We start from the raw sequence: 21,086 nt of genomic DNA, 5'->3' as shown, positions 1-21,086 counted from the left end.
TTCGGGACGGCCTGGGAGAATGCAGTTTGTGCGTGTGTTCCTCAGCTCATCCAAGCCGCGTGTGCTGCTGTGTCCATCTCAGTGACATTCCTTGTCTTCATTTTGCACAGTGGGCTTTAGTGGAGATCAGGTGGCTCAGAGCGGGGCGCAGGGTCAGTCCCTGGGACCCTGCGGCCCGCAAAGCAGCATCCTCGGGCAGTGCGTGCCCCCAGGCAGCAGCCAGCTGGCTCCAGGTGGGCCAGGCTTCCAGGGCCCCCACCCAGCCCGGCCATAGGGCACATGTGTTTCTAAAATTAATTAAAACTGAACGAAATAAAAAGCTCCAGTCCTTGTTTGCGTTGGCTGCACCTTACGTGCTTCATGGCTGCATGTAGCTGTGGGTTCCCCACTGGGCGGTCCCAGACCTTTTTTTTTTTTTTTTTTTTTTGAGACGGAGTCTCGCTCTGTCGCCCAGGCTGGAGAGCAGTGGCGCGATCTTGGCTCACTGCAAGCTCCACCTCCTGGGTTCAAGCGATTCTCCTGCCTTAGCCTCCCGAGTACCTGGGATTACAAGTGCCCGCCACCACGCCCGGCTAATTTTTGTATTTTTAGTAGAGATGGGATTTCACAGTGTTGGCCAGCCTGGTCTCCAACTCCTGACCTCAGGTAACCCGCCCGCCTCAGCATCCCCAAGTGCTGGGATTACAGGCATGAGCCATTGCACCCGGCCCCAGACCATTCTCAGCCTAGCAGTCTGCAGAGGCTGCCAGTCAAAGATCCTAACATTTCACCAGCAGCAAACCCTGCCTTCTGAGGGCTCATGGCTTGGCGTGGGCTCCCCAGGACATGCCCTCACAATGCTGTAGGCGTGAGCGGGACCCGCCTGAAATACACACGGCTGCTCTTAGTGAAACGGCCGCTGGCTGGGAAGTCCGCACAGCCCCGGTCGCTAGTGTCTTCCTTTTTCTCAGGATGACCACACCATCCACAGAATGTTTATGTTTCGTTTCTTTTCTTTTCAAGGCAGGGTCTTGCTCTGTCACCCAGGCTGGAGTGCAGTGGTGCAATCTCAGCTCCTTGACCTCCTGGGCTCAGGCGACCCTCCCGCCTCAGCCTCCCGATTAGCTGGGACTACAAGCGCACTGCCATGGCCAGCTAATTTTTAACTTTTTGTGGAGACGGGGTCCCACTGTGCTGCCTAGGCTGGTCTTTGGGTCTCTGTTCACATCTCTCTACTGTTGTAAGAGCCCCTCCAGTGAGCTCGCCTGCTGCTGTCCTGGGCTCTGTGTCCCAGGGTCCTGCGCCCCCGTTCAGGTGGACGCGACCGCTGCTGTCCTGGGCTCTGTGTCCCAGGGTCCTGCGCCCCCGTTCACAGACGGACCCAACCGCTGAGCAGGATGAAGCTGCGTTCGTCAGGGCCACGCTTTCCAGGACGCAGGAAAACCACAATATTTGTTAAACCCCATTCTGCCGTCTGTGTTTCTGCTGGAGTTTAGATAGAGCTGAGCTTTGAGGGCTGCTGAGTTTGGTAACATTCACTTCAAAGAAGGAGCCTGACGGTAATGAATTCCGCAGCCCCAAATGTGGCTGCTTCCTGCTGCCCTGCAGTGAGTGCACCTTTTGATATTCAGTGAGCCTGGATCTGGGAGTCTCTTGAGCCTCCAGCCGCCCTTGCGCATTGGAAAGGATGCGGGAACCCGAGAGGACCCGCAGCAGCGGGTGGCAGGGCTCCGTGGGGCGGCTTGCTTTCCCTCCAGGACCAGACCGCCTTTGCCGGCACCCTCCCGACAGTGCACTTTCCCCCAAGTGTGGGCCTGACCCCCAGCTTGGCCCCATCCCCCGAGTGTGGACCCTGTCCTCCAGCGTGGTCCCCGTCCCCCATGGGGCGCCATGCCTAGCACCTGGTTCTGTATGGAGAGCAGGCTCTGGGAAGGGGCTTCCGTCTGCAGAGTTCGGTGAGGTTGAAACAGCAAAGGCCACAGCCGTTGTTCTGGGACTGAGACCAGGGCCGGTCCCCAGTGCTTCTGGAGACGCTTTCTGGCCCCTCCCAGGCCTGGGGCAGCTGGGAGGGATGGCTGGGCTTTCAGGCGCGGGATGGGACAGCATTGTGACTCCACTGGCCGCTGAGATGTGACCAGGGGAAGGAGACACTCGTGGTGAGGGGTTCTGGAACCAGGGGGCAGCCTTGTGTGAGGAGGGGGCAGAGGCCACAGGCGCCAGGGCAGCGCAGGGCTTCCTCCGGCTCAGCTCTTGGGCCATTTTGCAGGGTCTTTGTGCCCAGATGGAGTCCCAGAGGAAGACCAACAGGTTTCCAAGGCCTTTGGAGTGTTTTAGGCTCCCAAAATCGTTTTGTAATTTCTTTGTGATTTTAGCCTGATAGACTTGGGTGTGTACAGGTGTCTACCTCCAGGTGATCCTACCCCCCCATCTTGCACCACTGGGCCCCCATGGGGGTGTAGGGATGGGCCCGTGGGGGCGTGGGGTGGGCCCGTGGGGGTGTGGGATGGGCCTGTGGGGATGTGAGGAGGGGCTCTTGGGGGCGTGGGGTGGGCTCGTGGGGCGTGGGGATGGGCTCGTGCAGGGGACCAGGCTGTTGATGGTGATTGCCTATGGGGAGGGGCTGGAGGCCTTTGCAGCACCCTGCTCCCTCAGGGCAGTGAAGTGAGGGTGTCAGCTGGGGGCGTGCAGAGGAGTGAGGGTTCCAGGACCCAGGGAAGGGTTCTGGAAGTCTCCACCTTCCCAGGATATTCCTTTGTAGGAAGTGGGTTCTGTTTCTTACTACAGTCCCATCCAGGTGAGAGTTGGACGGGCCAGGGCCTGAGGGAATTTGGGCTCCTTGGAGTAAGAAACTTCGTTGATGAATGGTTGGTTTATCCTCATCTTCCACTGATGAATGATTGGTTTATCCTCATCTTCTGGAAGGCCAATGCCAGCTGGTCTGGGGCCTTCCTCCATGCTGGGCCAGGTGTCAGCGCCGACACACAGGTGGCCTGGGTCTCATTGGGATTGGACTGTGGTTATGGTGAAAACATGTGGAGGCTGTGGGGGCACGTCCATGTAGCGGGTGTGAGAAATGAATCTCAGCGGCAACAGGCACTCCTGTGTGAGCCGCGGAGGCGGGACGGGCGGGCTGTCCCAGTGTCGGGTGCCTGTGTGGGGCCGTGGCCCAGGTTTCATTGCAGGTTGTGCTGGAATTCGGTTGTTTGTCGCTACATTCGGAGGCTTTCCAAGCTCACCAGGCCACTCCTGGGTGTTGCTGCTGTGCTCTTGCCAAGTAGGAAACTTCCCCACCTCTCAGGTCTGCTTTCTAGGCTGTCCCTGCACAGTCCAAGTGTCGCCAGGCGTGTGCGGGCCCCAGACACTGGGCTAGGGTGCTTTCCATTGCGGCAGCACCTCTCGCCAGCTGTTGTGAATTAAATGCTCCGTGCGACCCTTCACCCTTGCCGCTCTTAAATTCATGCTTTAAAAACAGCTTAATGAGGGGTTTACTGGACCAACTGGAAGTTTTTATTAAGCCCTATTAGTGCCGGAGCAGAGCCTGCCTGCAGGAAGCCATTGCCGGGTGAGCTCCGAGCCGCCTGGGCTGCACCAGGCTCCACCAAGCAGCCCCAGTCCCTGCCCTCCTGTCCCTGCTTTAGCTGATGGCCCTTCCCTCCCCTTCCCAGCTCCCAGGGTCAGGAATGCAGTTTCTTTTAATTAAATTATTCCCTAATCAGAGGCAGCCTCCATGGCCTCTGCCATGAGCTCGCCCAGCTGCCAGACTGCAACCAGCAGGCCGAGCCAGCTCCTCTCTGGGTCCTTTCTCTTGCATTCCTGTGTTGATTTAACTGCACGGCCCCTCCCTGGGGGAGGAGCATCCTATAGAGTGTGGTTCCGGAGGGTTCCCTCAAACCGGGAGGCAGAGCCCTTCTCTGTCACCTGGGGCGTGAGTGACTGTGGTCCTGCGTGTCTCTAGTCTCAGTGTCTGGTTGTGTTCTTCATAGGAAGGACAGGGAAGCCCACTTGGGTGACTTTTAGAGCCCCCCACGTGACATGGGCTAGCTGTGAGCCATCTCCACGGGCCATTTCCAAGGTGAGAGAGGCTCTTGAACGGCTTCTGCCGCGTCCTCACCACGAGCGGCCCTTGGTTGGCCATGAGAGAAGGAGGGGCTGCCCTCAGACTTGGCTCCATCTCTGGAAGCCTCTCGGCCTGAGTCTCCGCCTGGGTGCAGTGGCCCTTCTGGACCCTCCAGTGCTCTCCACTGGGGTCTCGGGGTCTTTCTTGGCTCCAGGAGTGGTGTTCTCGCCTGGTGGCTTCTCTGTCACCACTTGCCAGGCTGTCTTCTTGGGCCACAGGGACCCCAGCGTAGGCCCGGGGTGCTGCCCAGGGAGGACTCCTGTGGCTAGAAGGGGAGGACTCTCAGGAGAGGCGGCAAATGGGGATCCAGGGAGCAGCTGACATCCTGGCTGTGACCTGCGGGGTCCCTGGGGTCCTGCATGCAGCCAGCACAGTGAAGAAGAGGAAGCCTCTGGGTGGACGCCGGGGCCCCTTAGGGTGTATGCCGTGGTCCCGTGTTCCACCTTCTTCACACGTGTGCGTGCACAACTTTGGTGGGCACTTGTTTTTAGGGTAGTCTTTTTTCATCTAATTTTCATCCACCCTATGTTAACCTCCTGGTTCTGTCCATTCTTATCTTCATGCCAACTCAGATTTGTACCCAAGCACAGACATATGCAAACACACGTGTGCACATGCGCACACAGACACACGTATGCAGATCCTGTGCAAACACACGAGCACACATGACATACACAGACACGTATGCAGATCATTTGCAAACAGTACACACATGGACACAATGCAGATCATAGGCAAACACGTGCACACATGCACACACGTATGCAGAACTTATGCAAACACATGCAGATCATATGCAAACACGTGCATGCATGCAGACACGTATGCAGATCATATGTGAACACACGTGCACACGTGTATACACATATGCAGACTATGCAAACACAGGTGTGTGCATGCACACACAGACATATTCAGATCATATGCAAACGTGCACACATGGGCACACAGACCCACGTATGCAGATCATATGCAAACGTGTGCACACGTGCGCACACACGTATGCAGACCATATGCAAGCACAGGTGCACCCATGTGTACACAGACACGTATGCAGATCATATGCAAACATGTGCACACATGTGCACACACAGACATGTATGCAGATCATATGCAAACACGTGCACACATGTGCACACACAGACATACACAGATCATATGCAAACGTGCACACGCACACACATAGACACACATGCAGATGCACATACAGGATTTAGGGGTAAATGTTTGCTTTACTCAAACAAGGCCATATTAGATACATTTCTTTCATTCCCTTTTTTTCACTTACTAATATCTGGTGAAAATTACTAAATTGAACCTAGAAGAAAAGCATATGTATATAGTTTTTTTTCAGAGACAGGGCTTTGCTCTGTTGTCCAAGCTGGACTGCACTGGCACGATCACGGCTCATTGCAGCCTCGACCTCCCCAGACTCAAGTGATCCTCCCACCTCAGCCTCCCAAGTAGCTAGGACCACAGGCATGAACCACCACACCTGATTAATTTTTTTATTTTCTTTTTTATAGTGACAGGGTCTTGCTATGTTGTCCAGGCTGGTCTTGGACTCTCCTAGGCTCAAACTGTCCTCCTCTCTTGACCTCCCGAAGTGCTTTAGGGGATTACAGGCATGAGCCACCAGGCCCACCCAGAAAATAGATTTCAAAGGCCATTTTGTCTCATTCACATGATCATTAACATTTTGTTGGTTTTGAATTTCTCCCATCACGTTGTTACCCATTTTTGTTTTGAAAACGTGGTTATCTCTTTACTATGCAGAATTCTAAACTACCGAAGAACTGTTTTGTTGCTGTAATTCATACTTCCAGTGCTGGAACCCACTTTGTTGCTGTAATTCATACTTCCAGTGCTGAACCCACTTGGGTGGCTTTAATCTAGAATCTTCGACATTGCTTTGTAATTGTTTTTGTTAGACTGTATGGATGCAGGATGTTTGGTGGCATCTGCTCTTCATTCGTAGTGGATTAGTGACAGTGACAGCGAGCATGGAGCTTCCTGTGTGGCCCTGTGGTGGCTGAAGAGGGCGATTTCATCACCACCCATTCTGCAGGGGGCAGCTGAGCCCAGCAGGCGTTCGGGGACTTGCTGCCAGCACTCTGCAGACCAGGGTCTCACTGCACGCGCTCCTCCCCTCCACCCTCCCGCTGCCGGCTGTAGGGCGCAGGTTGTGCCGGTGGCCTTGCCACCCCCTAGCAGGTCTGCGTCCGTTCTCTCGCCTGGGCCTTAATACTTGTTTCCTCCTTTTCCTCACTCTCCCTTGCCGAAACCGCCATAGATCATCCCGTTTATGGGTCTTTTCAAAGAGCTGGTTTTATCTATCAGAATTTTAAAATATACTCTAGCTCATTAATTTTTGCCTCTTGTAGGTTGCTTGCTTTTTCTGGGAGAAAGTGGTTTATCATTTCCAGTGCCTGGAGTTGGTTCAGCTATTTTCTGTCTCTTCTTCTCTGCTAATGAAAGCCATCTGGAGGGTGGCTACCCACTTCTGGCTATGTCCCTGCCCTACCCTGTCATCTGAGACCCCCGGCTGCCCCTGACAGTGGCCGATGGTGTGGTTTTATAACCTTCAGTGCTAATGCCTCTAGACCAAGGACCACCTGGAGAAATGCTTCGAAAACGCCACATGCTCAGGGTCTTACAGGTGGCCTTTCGTTTCTCAGCTTTGATTTTATTACACTGTGACCAGTGTGGCCTGAAGATTGTTCTTTAAATTATTTTTAAAAATTAGGCATGTGCGTGAATAGTCAAATTGTACTACCCGACTTCTAATACAAACAGAAGCACTTGCCGTGCCACTTCTCAGCCACATGCTGTTCTCCAGACAACGCTTTTATCACTTCCCACGCTTACTCTGGTATTTGTCTGTCTTTCTGACTGATAGGTTTATGTGGATTATTCTTCACATACCACGATTAGACACTGTGTATACATGTCCTCTTATGAACGACAGGGATTGCCCTCACACGCCCTAATGTCCTTCTCATCATCATCAGTATAGCTGTGTCACAAATATAATTTTTATTAGTTTGTCTTTACATTATTTTGACTCTAAATATTATGACTGCTGAGCCAAATAGTGAACTATAGTAACTTTTTTTTAATAACTCTTCATTTTTCCTGGAGTTCATAGTTGCCTCTTCTTTTTTGATTGGCTTAGTTTTTCATCTCTGATCATATCTCACTAATTTGTTCCAACTTTACCAGCACAACTAGTCAACCCTTTCCAATACTGTTGTTTTTATAGAATCAAACACATTGGATAATCCATCAGTTTTTTCTCTCCACTTTGTGAAGATTTCCGCTCAGGACCTCATTGTTACTGCTTGGAGCAGATACTTTGTAGGCCTCTGGATTTGGAGATTGTGGGACAGGTTAACTCTGCCAGATTGGGTGCCACTGATGAGTCTGTCCCTCTGCCCATCCCAGGGATCCTAAGATGGTTCCCAGGAGCAGGTGACCTCATTGTATTGAGGGTAAGGCTCAGACTCCACAGCCCCTCCTCCACTTCCTTCTAAAGCAGTGCTCTTAAGGAGGATTTCTCTTTTTTTAGAGCTGGGATCTTGCTCTGTTGCTCAGGCTAGTCTCAAACTACTGGGCTCAAGCTATGCTGCCACCTCAGCCTCCTGAGTAGTCGGGACTATCGGTGCAAACCACCGGGATCCTTTTTGAGGTCTTTGCTTGATGACATTTATAGGAAGACACATAAAAGCAGCTGCTGAGATGGGTCCCTCTCTCTGCTTAACCAGTAGTGGTGGTCACTGTCTGGTAGGGTGAGCTGTCGTCGTCCTCACACTGCCCTGTGGGGCTTCCCTGCTGTGCAAAGGCATGTGCATCCGGAGTTGGGCGAGCAGCAGAGAGGCCAGAAGCGCTTTTGGTCTTATGAGACACTGTTGAGGCCACCGGCTGGGGGAGACGCAGACACGGGTGCAGGTTCAGTGCATGGCCCCCAGGCCAGGGGAAACACAGACAAAGATGCAGACTCTGGTCGCCACACCCTCTTCCGCCCATCCCGTGCTTCCCCTGCTGTCTCTGACTCAGGGCCCCCATGCCCTCTGCCACCGGTCCCGCGCTCCCCCTGCTCCCTGACTCAGGCCTCGCGCCCTCTGCCGCCTGTCCTATGCTCCGCCTGGTTTATGACGCTGCCAGACAACCATCTCCTGTTTTATCTTTCCAGCCGTGGATCAAGCTCTTCCCTGAGAAGCCTGATGCTTTAGTGGGGAAGGTGTTTAGAGACCAAGATGTGGGTGCTGGGGTGCCCGTTGCTACTGGGGTGCTGCAGCTTCTCAGCCCCTCAGCGGTTAGAGATAGGAAATACATGGCTGTTCAGGAAGCCACACAATGGGGAGGAATGAACTGTGGACAGCTGGGGACCCTTGTAGGCCACAGTGCACTGTGCCGGTGTTTGCAGCTGCCACATCCGCCCCACACTCCTTTCCCCTGCTCTGTTTTGCCATGAGGCAGATCCCAGGCATCACATTCCTGCATTTGGAAATGCCTCCTCATACACCTGAAGACAGGGCCTTTGCAACAACACGACACCAACACCACATCACACCCGAAAACCGAGGTGACTTTCGGACAGGGCCTTTGCAACAACACGACACCAACACCACATCACACCTTAAAACCGAGGCGACTTTCTTCACGTCCATGTTAGTAATGCCTTTTCTCAGCTGTTTGTCCACACAAGGGCTGGCCGTGTTGGGCGGATGCCCGTGCGCTGTCTCCCTGCTTCAGGTCCTGCTGGATCAGTTCCCTGGTGGCCACTCTGCCTACCTGGCTACCGGTCGCTGTGGGCTGGGGGTGAGAGCTCACAGCTGGATCAGAACCCCCTCTGTGGCCCCCCTTGGGAGGTGGCTGCCTTCTCCCACCTTGCTGTGGAGGCGAGATTGTGTAGGGATCAGAGGCTGCCCTCATCTGCCTGTGAGAAAGCCCCTGGGTGGTTGCTGCCAAGGAGCATGGCTGGTCCTGCGAGACAGGGTGCCCTGATCTGCCTGGAAGTTTTCTGTCCAGGCCGCCCTCCCTCGTCGCCTCTGTCCCGTGTCGGCTGCTTGGAATGCGTCTCTCTGGACCTCATCTGGGATAAACAGCTGCTTCTCTCCCCTTACTCCTCAGCTGTGGGGGAACGCTGGTTTCCAGGCCCGCTCACAGGATTTTTAATGTTCCGCCCAGACCTTGCTAACACCTCTCAGCGGGTAAGCCTATTTCTGTAGATTCTCTTACTTATGTTTTGTTTTTAAATTTTCTATGTAGTCAATCTTTTTTACATTTCAAACCTTTTAACCTTTGTTTTTCTCCTAAGAATTGTATAGTAAAACCCACACAGGGACCGCCTGGATGCCGTAGGTTCTGTTTACGGGATTTGCTGCGTTGTTATGTAGTGAGTCTCCTTGCCCGTGTCCCCCGTCACTGCGTCGGTGCATTGTATAGTAAAACCTGCACAGGGACTGCCTGGATGCCGTAGGTTCTGTTTACGGAGTTTGCTGCGTCGTTACGTAGTGGGTCTCCTCACCCGTGTCCCCCGTCCCTGCATCGGTGCTTCAGCGCACATCAGGGTGGGGCTGGTGTCAATGCTTCCCCAGGTGCTTCAGCCTGCACATCATTAGCTGGAACTCACCGCGCACTGTATCTTTCCCTCAATAAAGAACTTGCACGAGCCCTATCAAGGTATAGGGAGTGGCCATCACCCTAGAAAGTCCCCTCATCCCCACTCGTCACCACCCCCATTTGTACAGAGATACAGCTGTCTTGTTCTAAGGTCGAGTCCCCGTGAGAATGCGTGGAGCGTTTTGTCTCTGCACCCACACACTCCACCGGGAGGTTTGGCTTTGTGCCGGTGCCTGGCTCGCTGGTGAACTTTCCACAGGGCCTGTCTAGTCCACTTCTCTGCAGGGAGCGCAGGTCCGTGTGCCCACCCAGGAGGTCTTGGACCCAGCGGCCCCTCAAGAAGGGCTATGGCGACTGTCTTCACCGCAGGAGGGCTCTGCGCTGTCTGAAAAGGGGAACAGAATGCCCCAGTGGAAGCAGATTTGTAGGTGATATTAGGGAAGCTTCCTCCTGCCTTCTACTTACCTGGACTTCTTATCCTCCAAGGCACTTGACTCACAGTCTTACCTCCTTGAGTTACCCCCAGATGAAAATGGTCTTTGTTTTACTGAGTTCCTTCTAAGCGCAGTCTGTGATGGGGCCCGTTCTGTCCTGTCCTTGCCCTGCTGAGCACTGAGACAGAGACCCGGGCGACCTGCTGACCGAGGCCAGCTCCCGCCACACCTGCTCTGGGCCACGTGGTGCCGAGTTGCTTCCTCCTTCAGGCTCTGATGACACTGGAAGCTCCCCGGGGAGAGCAGCGGTGTCCTTTGCTGCTGGAGACGCCTGCAGATGCCTGCTCTGGGCGTGCAGGGGCCCCTGGGGAAGGATCAGCGCCTGGCTCCCTCTCTCCATCTGTCCCTCGTTTTGGACGGGAAGTCGACTGTCATTCCTCGCATTCCAGTGTAATGTGTTATGTTTCTCTGATGGCTTTGGGGATTTTATCTTCGGTTGCCAGTTTTTTGACTATGACATGCTTACTTTTTACCAAATTTGGATAATTTTTGCCAATATTTGGGGGGTTGCCCCGTGTTCTCTCTCCTCTCCTGTAGCTCCGTGGACGTGGACGTCAGGCCTCTCCCTGTCTCCCACCAGCTCCTGGGCCCTGTGCTTCTGTTGGTGTTTTCTAAAAGCCTTTCGTCTCTAGAATGAGTCACTGTGGCTGCTATGTCTTCGTGTTCACTGCCTTTTCTTTCTGTTCTCCACTCTGCTGCTGAGCTCAGCCCAGGGGCATCGGTGCTCTGGAGATTTTAGTTCTTGCTCTGGAGTGGGCCTGGCCTTCGTCTGAGGCTCTGCGTCTCTGCTCACCTCTCCGGTCCGCCTGCCTGGCAAGCACGTTTTCCTGTGCTTTCCTGTCCTGATGCTTTCCTGCATCTGTGTGGAGCCGGCGCTTGGGGTGTGGTGGGTAGAGAGGAGAGTGTGGACATGCAGTGCGTGCTGTGGGGGCTGACGGGCCGGGGCCGGTGTGGATGTCGTGTTGGGGGTTGAGCCGACGGGCCAGGGCCAATGTGGATGTTGTGTTGGGAGCCGACGGGCTGGGGCCAGTGTGAATATTGTGTCAGGGGCCGAGCTGACGGGCCAGGGCTGGTGTGGATGTTGTGTCGGGGGCCAAGCCGAGGGCCAGGGCCAGTGTGGATGTCGTGTTGGGGGCCCAGCCGACAGGCCAGGGCTGGTGTGGATGTCGTGTTGGGGGCCGACAGGCTGGGGCCAGTGTGGATGTCGTGTTAGGGGCCGACGGGCTGGGGCCAGTGTGGATATTGTGTGGGGGGCCCAGCCGACGGGCCAGGGCCGGTGCGGATGTTGTATTGGGGGCTGAGCCGACGGGCCAGGGACGGTGTGGGTGTCGTGTTAGGGGCCGACGGGCTGGGGCCAGTGTGGATGTCGTGCTGGGGGCCGACAGGCTGGGGCCAGTGTGGATGTCGTGCTGGGGGCCGACAGGCTGGGGCCAGTGTGGATGTTGTGTTGGGAGCCGAGCCGACGGGCCAGGGCTGGTGCAGATGTTGTGCTGGGGGCTGACAGGCTGGGGCCAGTGTGGATGTCCTGTCCAGCAAGGCCCTGGAGGTGGTGTCCGGGCAGAGTCTTGACCAAGGCCGGAAGGATGGTGCCGGGGGCAGGAGCCTGACTGCCTCGGAGGAAGGGGGTCCCGGGGTGGAGCTGTGGGGTGGGGAGCCCATTGTGGATGCTGGCTGCTTCACCCTCACCCCCAAGTTCTGTCTGTGGGTCCCCGTGAGGCTCCTCCCAGGGCGGCCCTGCCACCTGATATAGCTGAAACCCAGTCCTCTCTGGACACCAGTGTTTCTAGGAAAATACTTCCTGTCTTTCTCCCCAAGACCTCCAGGATGTGGGCCTGAGGATGTGGCTGCCTCCTTCAGTTGCTGCTGCCCGAGGCCCCCGAGAGTGACCCACATGAGACTGCGGCCCAGAAGCCCTCCCTGCCTCCGAGGGCGCACACTGTCCAGAGCGGGTCTGTGGGTGGGACGCCCTCCCTGCCTCCGAAGGCACACACTGTCCAGAGCGGGTCTGTGGGTGGGACGCCCTCCCTGCCTCCGAGGGCGCACACTGTCCAGAGCGGGTCTGTGGGTGGGACGCCCTCCCTGCCTCCGAGGGCGCACACTGTCCAGAGCGGGTCTGTGGGTGGGACGCCCTCCCTGCCTCCGAGGGCGCACACTGTCCAGAGTGGGTCTGTGGGTGGAATGCCCCCAGCGGCCTCCAGACCCCTCGTCTGCGGGGCCTGTGCCCTGGTGCTTGCCGGCACTGCTGTCCTCTCGCGAGCACTGGAGATATGAGCTTTCCCAGGGGGGGCTCAGCAGTGATGGAGGTGGGGCGGGAGCTGTGTGTGTCCATCATAGGTCCTGACAGAGATGAGGCAGAGGCCACAGGGCTGCCCTGACCCCTGCCCCGGACATGTGGGGTGATTCTCGCCCACTTCTCAGGTGTGCCAACCCCCACGTTCCTTCTCTGTGAGTGTGTGAGCTCACATAACCCCTGGACACACCACCATCCACGTCAGGTGGGTCATGCCTGTTGGCCACACTGAGCACACCTGGAAACGCCGACTGCCGAGTGTCAGGGGAGGGTCTGGAAAAGCTGCGAGTGAAAACAGACTGTCCCCCGAGACTGTGTGGTGAGGGTAACACGTGCTTCTGCAGCCTGGGAGTCCACGCTGACACGCTGACTGCCCACACAGGTGTCACAGCAGGCATGTGGATGCTGCTGGGCTGTGCAGGCTCCAGCCCAGGAGCCCCCGTGGGAGGAGCAGGCAGGTGCTGTGAGCTTGTCCCACGGCTGCTCGGGAGTGAGACCCACATCCCACAGGTGTCTCTGAGCAGGCGCCCACCCCAGGACTGGCTGAGAGTCAGGGTGGACCCCAGGCCACTGGCCCCACATGAGAGTCGGGGTGCACCCCAGGACACTGGCCCCACATGAGAGTCGGGGTGCACCCCGGGACACTGGCCCCACATGAGAGTCGGGGTGCACCCCGGGACACTGGCCCCACATGAGAGTCGGGGTGCACCCCGGGACACTGGCCCCACATGAGAGTCGGGGTGCACCCCGGGACACTGGCCCCACATGTGAGTCGGGGTGCACCCCGGGACACTGGCCCCACATGGTCACTTAAATTCACATCCAAGTGAACCAAAGTTAAATGCAATTTAATATGTGCTTCTCAGCCATGCAGGCTGCCTTTGAGTGCTTCAAGGCCTGAAGGGCCGGGGCCCTTGAGGCACGCTGTGACCCAGGACAGCTCCGTGGGCACAATGTCCCCGCAGCCCACGATGGCCAGCACTTTTCTGGGGTCTCATGAGTCGCTTGGAGGCTCGACACACTTCAGCCATTTTTCATGCCCGGGTCACAAAAGACAAAGAAATGGTAATGTGTGGTGCCCGCCAGCCTGACTTAGGTGAAATACTTGGAATACATTAATCCTAAACACTGTTTGCCGCGAAGTCTAATTTCCGTGGACGGGAAACATTTTCGTATTTATCCAAAACCAATAAAGATAGCTAAGGTCATTACTGTGGATTTGTTTCCCGAGAGCTGGTGACACCTGCACAGAGCTGAGCCACAGGGACATCTGGGGCTAGGAAGTCTGGTTGTCACGGCAACCAAGTATGAACAAGCCGCACGGCCGGGCACGGGGGTCACTGAGGCCACTTCCTGTTTCTCGGCAGCGCCCACAGACAGCCTTAAAATATGTAACAGTCCACTAAATTCCTCGTAACTGAGAGCGTGCAGTTAACGTAATTTTATCTAAAGCACGAAAGCCCTTAACCAGCGCTTTCAGAGATGTCTGGTTACTAGAAAATGCTCTTCCGTTTGCCATCTGATCTCTGGTTTAACCCAGCCAGCCGCCCCGCGCCACGTCCCGATGCCACGTCCCCAGCTCTGCACCTATATGTCTTGCCGGCAGCAGAACAGCAGCCCTCCTGTGAAACGTCCTCAGGACATGAGACATGGCCAGCGGGCAGACGCAGCTGTGAAGCTCAGGCCGGTTCTGGAGGTTCCTGTGCAGAGCTTGGCTCTGGGTGACCACAGGCCAGGGAGCTGCAGTCCACTCCAGACACAGCCTGGTCAATCCCAGAGGAGGGAAGGAGCCCACGGTCAGGAGGAGGCTGGGGGTGCCGGGTGAGCACAGCAGCACTCCTGTCCCCTGGGACACCTCTGGGGTGGGGCTGAGATCAGGACCTCCCAGCACCCCTGCAAACACCCCTGGTACAGGGATGGGCATGTCTCTTAGGGGAGGGCAGCCCTGCCTGGTCATCTCCAGTGAGCCAGAGGGGTCAGCGGGCCTGGACAAGCCCCCAGAATGGCACCTGCCCGTAGTGCACACGTGTGGCATTTCTTCACGTGGGCCTGCGCCTGCCCGCAGTGCACACGTGTGGCATTTCTTCACGTGGGCCTGTGCAGCATGTGCTCGGCGCGGCCACACCATGCCTGTGTGTTGCCCGTGTGCTTGGGGGAGGTGAGATGGTGGTGACCCGTCCCGCATGGTACCGGCATGAGAGTGGCTTTGGGCCTGGTTCTCCACAGGATTGCTTCTGTGTGCTGGGCTGCAGATGGGCCCACACGCGTGACTTTAGCTCTGCCTTCAAGATGAGTTTGCAGCATGGCAGCCCCTGGGTGGCATCTCCATCCCCGACGCTGAGCAGTACTCATGCTCTCAGAGCTCGCTGTGCAGAGAAATAGCCGTAACAGACCCAGAGCTCAATATTCAGGGGATCCCAGAGCTGGCTGTGTAGAGCAATGGCCATAACAGACCCGGAGCTCAACACTCAGAGGATCTGCGTGGGGACACCCAGGACGTGGCCAGTTGCCAGGAGAGGGGTGTTCCTGACGTACCTTCAGTTGCTGCCAGGGAGCCAATGAGGGAGCCAAAGCCGCAGGCCTCAGTGGCAGAGCCTGCACTTGCCCCTCTGAAGCCTTTTCAAACATGGTCACAAAAGACGTTTTCCCCGTGGCCAGAGACATGGAGAAGTGGGGTCTGGGGCTCTGCATGTGGGCGGATCTCAGACAAGGCCACCTGGTGTCCCAGGGCCATGTGGGTGTGGCCTACCAGTGCCCACGCCCGCCACTGGCGCACCGAGAGCCGATCTCCCCAGCCCCCATCATCCAGCCCCAGGGGCGTCTGTAGCCCACAGCCCTTCTGTTCCATGATAGTGCAAAGTAAGATTTGCAGTGCTATTTCATAACTTTTCAGCCTAAAATATAACCTGTAAAAACGAAGGAAACTTTTAAAAGCTCCCAGCTCTCTCTGGGGCCGCCATTAGAAGCCCCTGGGGTGGCAGAGGGCGGCCCGGCGCAGAGCTGAGTGACAGGCAGTCAAGAGGGAAGCGCTTTGCTCCCTCGTCCCCGATTTTAACAGCGAACTTAATGGATTTCCTGTTTCTAACGTGGATGGTGGCTGTCATTTTTGAAGGATCCATCTGTGCTATATTTAATGACTCTCTCTAAGTAACTAAAATAGTTTCCACAGAGTTAATGAGGCCTCAGCTGGCGTTCTCTCCTACAGTGGCCATTGCAGTGACTTGCACCTCCAAAACGTTGTGTTAAATCACGTTTCTTCCTTGGTCGGAGGCGGCTCAGCCCACAACCCACTGGCCCCTCATCCCTCCCTGTGTCCTGAGGCTGGCTGCCCCCACCCTGCACAGCTTCTGTACTCTCCGAGCCTTTGCCCCTCACTGGTGGCCAAGCAGCGCCTGGGTGTCACCTGCCTCAGGCCCCTGTGTCTCACCTGCCCCGGCCTCTGTGTCCCACGTGCCCCGGCCCCCGTGTCTCACCTGCTCTGGCCCCCGGTGATGGTGCTCATCTCACCCGCCCGAGGCACCACAGTCACCCCACCCTGCGTGTCTGTCATCCCACACGGCTGCTGGCCTCCAGGACTTTTGTCTGGAAAACCCCAGCTCAGGCTCCACCCCAGCACCCTGCCTGGCCAACAATGCACCCTGTCCCTAGGCTGGCCTGGGACCCTCCATCCTCTGATTGGGGTCGCCAAGGCTGGTGGTCCATGAGTGTGCTGCTGGCTGCCCAGCCCAGCCCAGCCCGGAGCAGCTGCCAGGTGCCCCTCCACATGTTCCCACGTGCCCCAGGCCATCAAGCGCAGATCTCGCCTCTTGGTGGCGAATCTTCTGGTTCTTCAGTGGCAGAGGGTCCCTCCTCAACCTCTGATTCCCATAAATAGAAAATAAAGGTGAGCACGCATCTCTGCCTGGGTTTTATTTGGGGAGCAGGTGCCTAGGAGCTTGGCCGCGGAGTGAGGGACCCTGGCCGTTGTGAGGATGAAGAGAGCTCTCCGTGCCACCCTGTGGTCTCTGCCTGCTCTCTGCCCCCATCCTGCGCCTGGCTCCTCTGGTGTTTCAGACCCATCCATACCCATGCCTCACACCTATGCACACAGGGCCCGCCCAGCCTGAATGTCTCCAGAGTCACCCCTTGGTCGCCCCTTGGCTCTGCAGAGCCGGATCTAGGGTGAGTTTTTCTTTGGCTGTTTTTAAATCGGTGGTATTAAAACAGGTAGCCCAGGACCCTGCCATCTAGGAAGTGAGCACGGGACGGTGAAAACCCTGCAAGCCTTCAGGCCTCGGGGGATGCCCTTCCTGGGCCAGCCAAGCAGGCAGCAGCAAGGCCAGAGTCCTCAGAGATGCCGATTTAGGGCTAAGAGCTGTGTGGCCCTCTGTGTCAGTCACTACATAACATTACTGATCAGCACTCGGAGATTTAGTTCAGAGAAACCACATTTCCATCTGATTCCAAGGCAGTGAAATTTTGTCACCAATGGTCTTGGGAGGGAGGGAGGCAGTGTGTCACCAATGATCATGGGGAGGGAGGGAGTGTGTCACCAATGGTCATGGGAAAGGGAGGGAGGGAGTGTGTCACCAATGATCATGGGGAGGGAGGGAGGGAGTGTGTCACCAATGGTCATGGGATGGAGGGAGTGTGTCACCAATGATCATGGGGAGGGAGGGAGAGTGTCACCAATGATCATGGGAGGGAGGGAGTGTGTCACCAATGATCATGGGGAGGGAGGGAGGGAGTGTGTCACCAATGATCATAGGGAGGGAGGGAGTGTGTCACCAATGATCATGGGGAGGGAGGGAGTGTGTCACCAATGATCATGGGAAAGGGAGGGAGGCAGTGTGTCACCAATGATCATGGGGAGGGAGGGAGGGTGTCACCAATGATCATAGGGAGGGAGGGAGTGTGTCACCAATGATCATGGGGAGGGAGGGAGGGTGTCACCAATGATCATGGGAGGGACGGAGTGTGTCACCAATGATCATGGGGAGGGAGGGAGTGTGTCACCAATGATCATGGGAAAGGGAGGGAGGCAGTGTGTCACCAATGATCATGGGGAGGGAGGGAGGGTGTCACCAATGGTCATGGGAAAGGGAGGGAGGGAGTGTGTCACCAATGATCATGGGGAGGGAGGGACAGAGTGTGTCACCAATGATCACGGGGAGGGAGGGAGGGAGTGTGTCACCAATGATCATGGGAGGGACGGAGTGTGTCACCAATGATCATAGGGAGGGAGGGAGTGTGTCACCAATGATCATGGGGAGGGAGGGAGTGTGTCACCAATGATCATAGGGAGGGAGGGAGTGTGTCACCAATGATCATGGGAGGGACGGAGTGTGTCACCAATGATCATAGGGAGGGAGGGAGTGTGTCACCAATGATCATGGGAGGGAGGGAGGGAGTGTGTCACCAATGATCATGGGAGGGACGGAGTGTGTCACCAATGGTCATGGGGAGGGAGGGAGTGTGTCACCAATGATCATGGGGAGGGAGGGAGGGAGGGAGGGAGTGTGTCACCAGTGGTCATGGAGAAGGAGGGGGAGTGTCTGGTTTTGCACTTCGAGAGCTGGAGCGATCACGGGGCTCAGGGCCCATAGCAGTGTGTGTTCTTTTGTGAACCCTACGAGCGAGCGTCTGGTCTGTGTCCTGCAGAGCAGGAAGGTCGGGTGTGGGGAGCCTCCCCGGGTCTTGGCCTGCCCAGCCTTCTCCCCGTTTGGGTCAGGGCTGTCTTCACAGGGTGCCAGAAGGGTTTGTACTGAAGCAACCTGCAGTCCCCCTTCAACCCTTCAAGGTGGAGACGTTTGCTCCCCTCCCAGGAGGGGTCTGGGACGGCCCAGGTTGCAGTGGTGGGGATGTCCCTGTCCCCAGGGCTCAGCATCTCGTAGGGCCTCAGAAGACCGTGCGTGCAACTGTAGCCGCCCTGGCCTCGTGGCCCATCAACAATGGTGAGAACTGATTCCAAAGTCTAGAGCTCTAGGAAGCCACTCCAAGAGGCGCCATGTGGCATTTGCCATTGTCTGCAGATTTTCTCTTCCGAGTATTTCATCTTAAAGTTCCGTTATAAACCGAGGCCTCAATCCCTGTCGGGGCGTCAGGGGCCTGCAGGTCTGGCCCTGGCCTCGCCATGTGCCTCGGGCTGCCCCACAATGAAGCCTCTCTCTTCTGTGTGCCCCACGCCTCCTGTGGCTGCAGACCTGACATCCAGAGCCTTCAAACCCTAAACTGTCTCCAGCAAGGCAGTTATGAGGCTGCGTCCTTGTTTCTCCCTTTTCTGATGTCTATGAATGGCACAGTACAGTGACCTGCAGCGCTGGCTGGGCCTGCAGGCCACATGCTCCTGCCTTGGGCACTAGCCTGGCTGTGGATCTGCGTGAATCCTGAGGGGGAGGGCAGCTGAGAAGCATCAGTGCCCACCTGTGCCTGGATGCTGGGGCACTGCATTTCCTCCGCACCAGCATCGGGGCATCCAGCAGGCAATGAGCCATTAACATGGGTGCGCCGGGCGAGGCGCCAGGGCAGGAGTGGGGTGTCGCACCCTGTCCAGCGGGCAGGGCTCAGGAGCGGCTCCCTGGACCCTGCACACGCAGTTTCTCCGGTGATTGGGCCAGCACTGTCTGTGTCACAGGAAGGAGCGCAGCGGCCGTGGAAGTGAATGTTCCCCACGAGAGCTACTGCCCAGTTCCCCAGGCAGAGCGCGTCAGGCTCCTCACGGGGCTGTGCTCAGTCTCCCGGAAGGCCCAGCACAGCACGAGGTGGAAACGACGCCGGGGCAGTGGAGTGGAGCAGGGGCCCTCCCGGAGCCGTCCCCCTGGCTAAAGGGAAGGGAGGTCCCTGGGGAAGAGCAGTGCGTGCAGATGCTGGCGCCCAGCAGGCAGTGCGTGCAGCTGCGCAACGGGAAAGGTGCTGAGGCGGGGCGAGGACGGCTCCTCTCTCCGGCAGCGGCAGCGTGTGCCGTGGCCCTGTGTGTTGCCGCCTCGTTCGGGTGCCTCGGGCTCGCTTCAGGCAGCGCTGGTGTTTGCTGGGTGAGAGCTGCCTGGAGAGCCCTGGCCCTGGCCTTGGCGCTGAGGCCGCCCTGGCAGCGCGCTGCTTATTGACTTTCCTGGGGACGCGTCGTCCGCCACGCTGAGGCGGAGAACAATGGCAGCCCTTGTGCACGCCGCGCAGCTGCTGGAATTCCACAAGACCCAAGCAAAGAAAACAGAAGCAGGTGGGCCCAGGGCAACCCTTTCCTTCCCAGGGTGTCTGCAGGGCCCAGCCAGCCAGGCGGCTCTGGCTTCCGTGGGGAAGATGGGGCCCAGCGAGCGTGGGGCGTGAGCGAGGTGGAGGGGGTCCTGCTGAGAGACCAGCAGGCGTCAGCTTGGCAGCCTGTGCCCTCCACAAGCCGGGGCAGCATAAGGACCGACCGTCTGTCCATTCAGAGACCGGGGTCGCGCTGCCTCCATGCACGCCGATCTGTTTATTCAATAACTGGCGCACGTCAGTGTGGACTTGCAGGTGTTTATTTTGTACTTTGGGTTACAATCCAGTGCTGCTGTAGCAGCTTCTTCACAGGCTTTTGACTTTACTGTAGTATCTCAGGTAGAGATGAGTTGCACCAGTGGTTGGAGGAAGCTCCCCGCGAGCCTCCCTCCGCTTCCCCTCTGCACTCTCCCGTCCGCTCTGTGGCACGTAGGCACTGCCCCCACAAGCCTCCGTCCGCATCCTCTCCGCACTCTCCCATCTGCTCTGTGGTATGTAGATGCCACCCCTGCGAGTCTCTGTTTGCATCCCCTCCGCACTCTCCCGTCCGCTCTGTGGTGAGTAGACACTGTGGTGTTGTGAGTCGTGTGATCGTTGTCAAGCTGGGCCACGGGTGGCCTCTGTCCCATCCGGCATCCTCAGAGCCCAGGAGGGAGCCCGGCCTGTGGGGTCTCTGGGGCCCTGGGACGTGACCTGCCATGGACAGACGCGAGCTGCGGGCAGTTTTCAGCAGCCACACTCACGGTGGCTCCACGTCTGAGAATAGCACTGGGAGGGCGACCCGCATCCGTGTTCTTATGCCGGGTTTCCAGTGCGAAGAATCCGTTGGGCCCCCATGTGTCCCCCACATCCAGCGGCAGAGCTGCTGCCTTATCCTGGGCCTGCGAGGGGCTAACCGGTGTTGGTTCCGTGTGGACCCACCATGACCTGTCTCTGCATCCTTGCCTGGCTTCCGTGCCTGCCTGGGAAGGACAGGGCCAGAGGGAGACGCTGCCTCACATGGAGGCTGGGCTGCCTCCCCAGTGCTGCCGCCCCAGTGCTGCCCCCCGCAGTGCTGCCGCCCCAGTGCTGCCCCCCCCCCAGTGCTGCCGCCCCAGTGCTGCCCCCCCCCAGTGCTGCCTCCCCAGTGCTGCCCCCACAATGCTGCCGCCCCGGTGCTGCCCTCCCCAGTGCTGCCTCCCCATTGCTGCCCCCCCAATGCTGCCGCCCCAGTGCTGCCTCCCCATGCTGCTTCCAGGCTGGGAAGAAGGTGAAAGCTGTTTTCATGCAAACCTATGGGAGAGGAAAGGCTTCCTCCAAGGTCTGCCCGCAGCACGTGTGCAGGGCGCATTCTCAGATGTCAGGTCCGTGCAGT

The 21,086-nt window shown here is 57.4% G+C and overlaps 1 protein-coding gene across 7 annotated transcripts in view; it reads left to right on the top strand.

The window, feature by feature from the left end:
- Nucleotides 1-21,086, top strand: part of LMF1 (lipase maturation factor 1) — a 110,418-nt gene that overhangs the window by 36,082 nt on the left and 53,250 nt on the right. Inside the window, exon 1 of one of the 7 annotated variants that reach the window (XM_063717457.1) lies at nucleotides 18,023-20,289. The exons of the other annotated variants lie outside the window; for them this stretch is intronic. Coding sequence (XP_063573527.1) covers nucleotides 20,232-20,289 — 58 coding nt within the window. The 5' untranslated portion in view covers nucleotides 18,023-20,231. Of the gene's footprint in view, nucleotides 1-18,022; nucleotides 20,290-21,086 lie in introns of those variants that run through there. 7 annotated transcript variants of the gene reach the window in all.

The sequence above is a fragment of the Pongo abelii genome, chromosome 18, assembly GCF_028885655.2.
Source record: "Pongo abelii isolate AG06213 chromosome 18, NHGRI_mPonAbe1-v2.0_pri, whole genome shotgun sequence".
NCBI classification, from domain to species: Eukaryota; Metazoa; Chordata; class Mammalia; order Primates; family Hominidae; genus Pongo; species Pongo abelii.
This window is presented reverse-complemented; position numbering and strand designations above follow the sequence as displayed.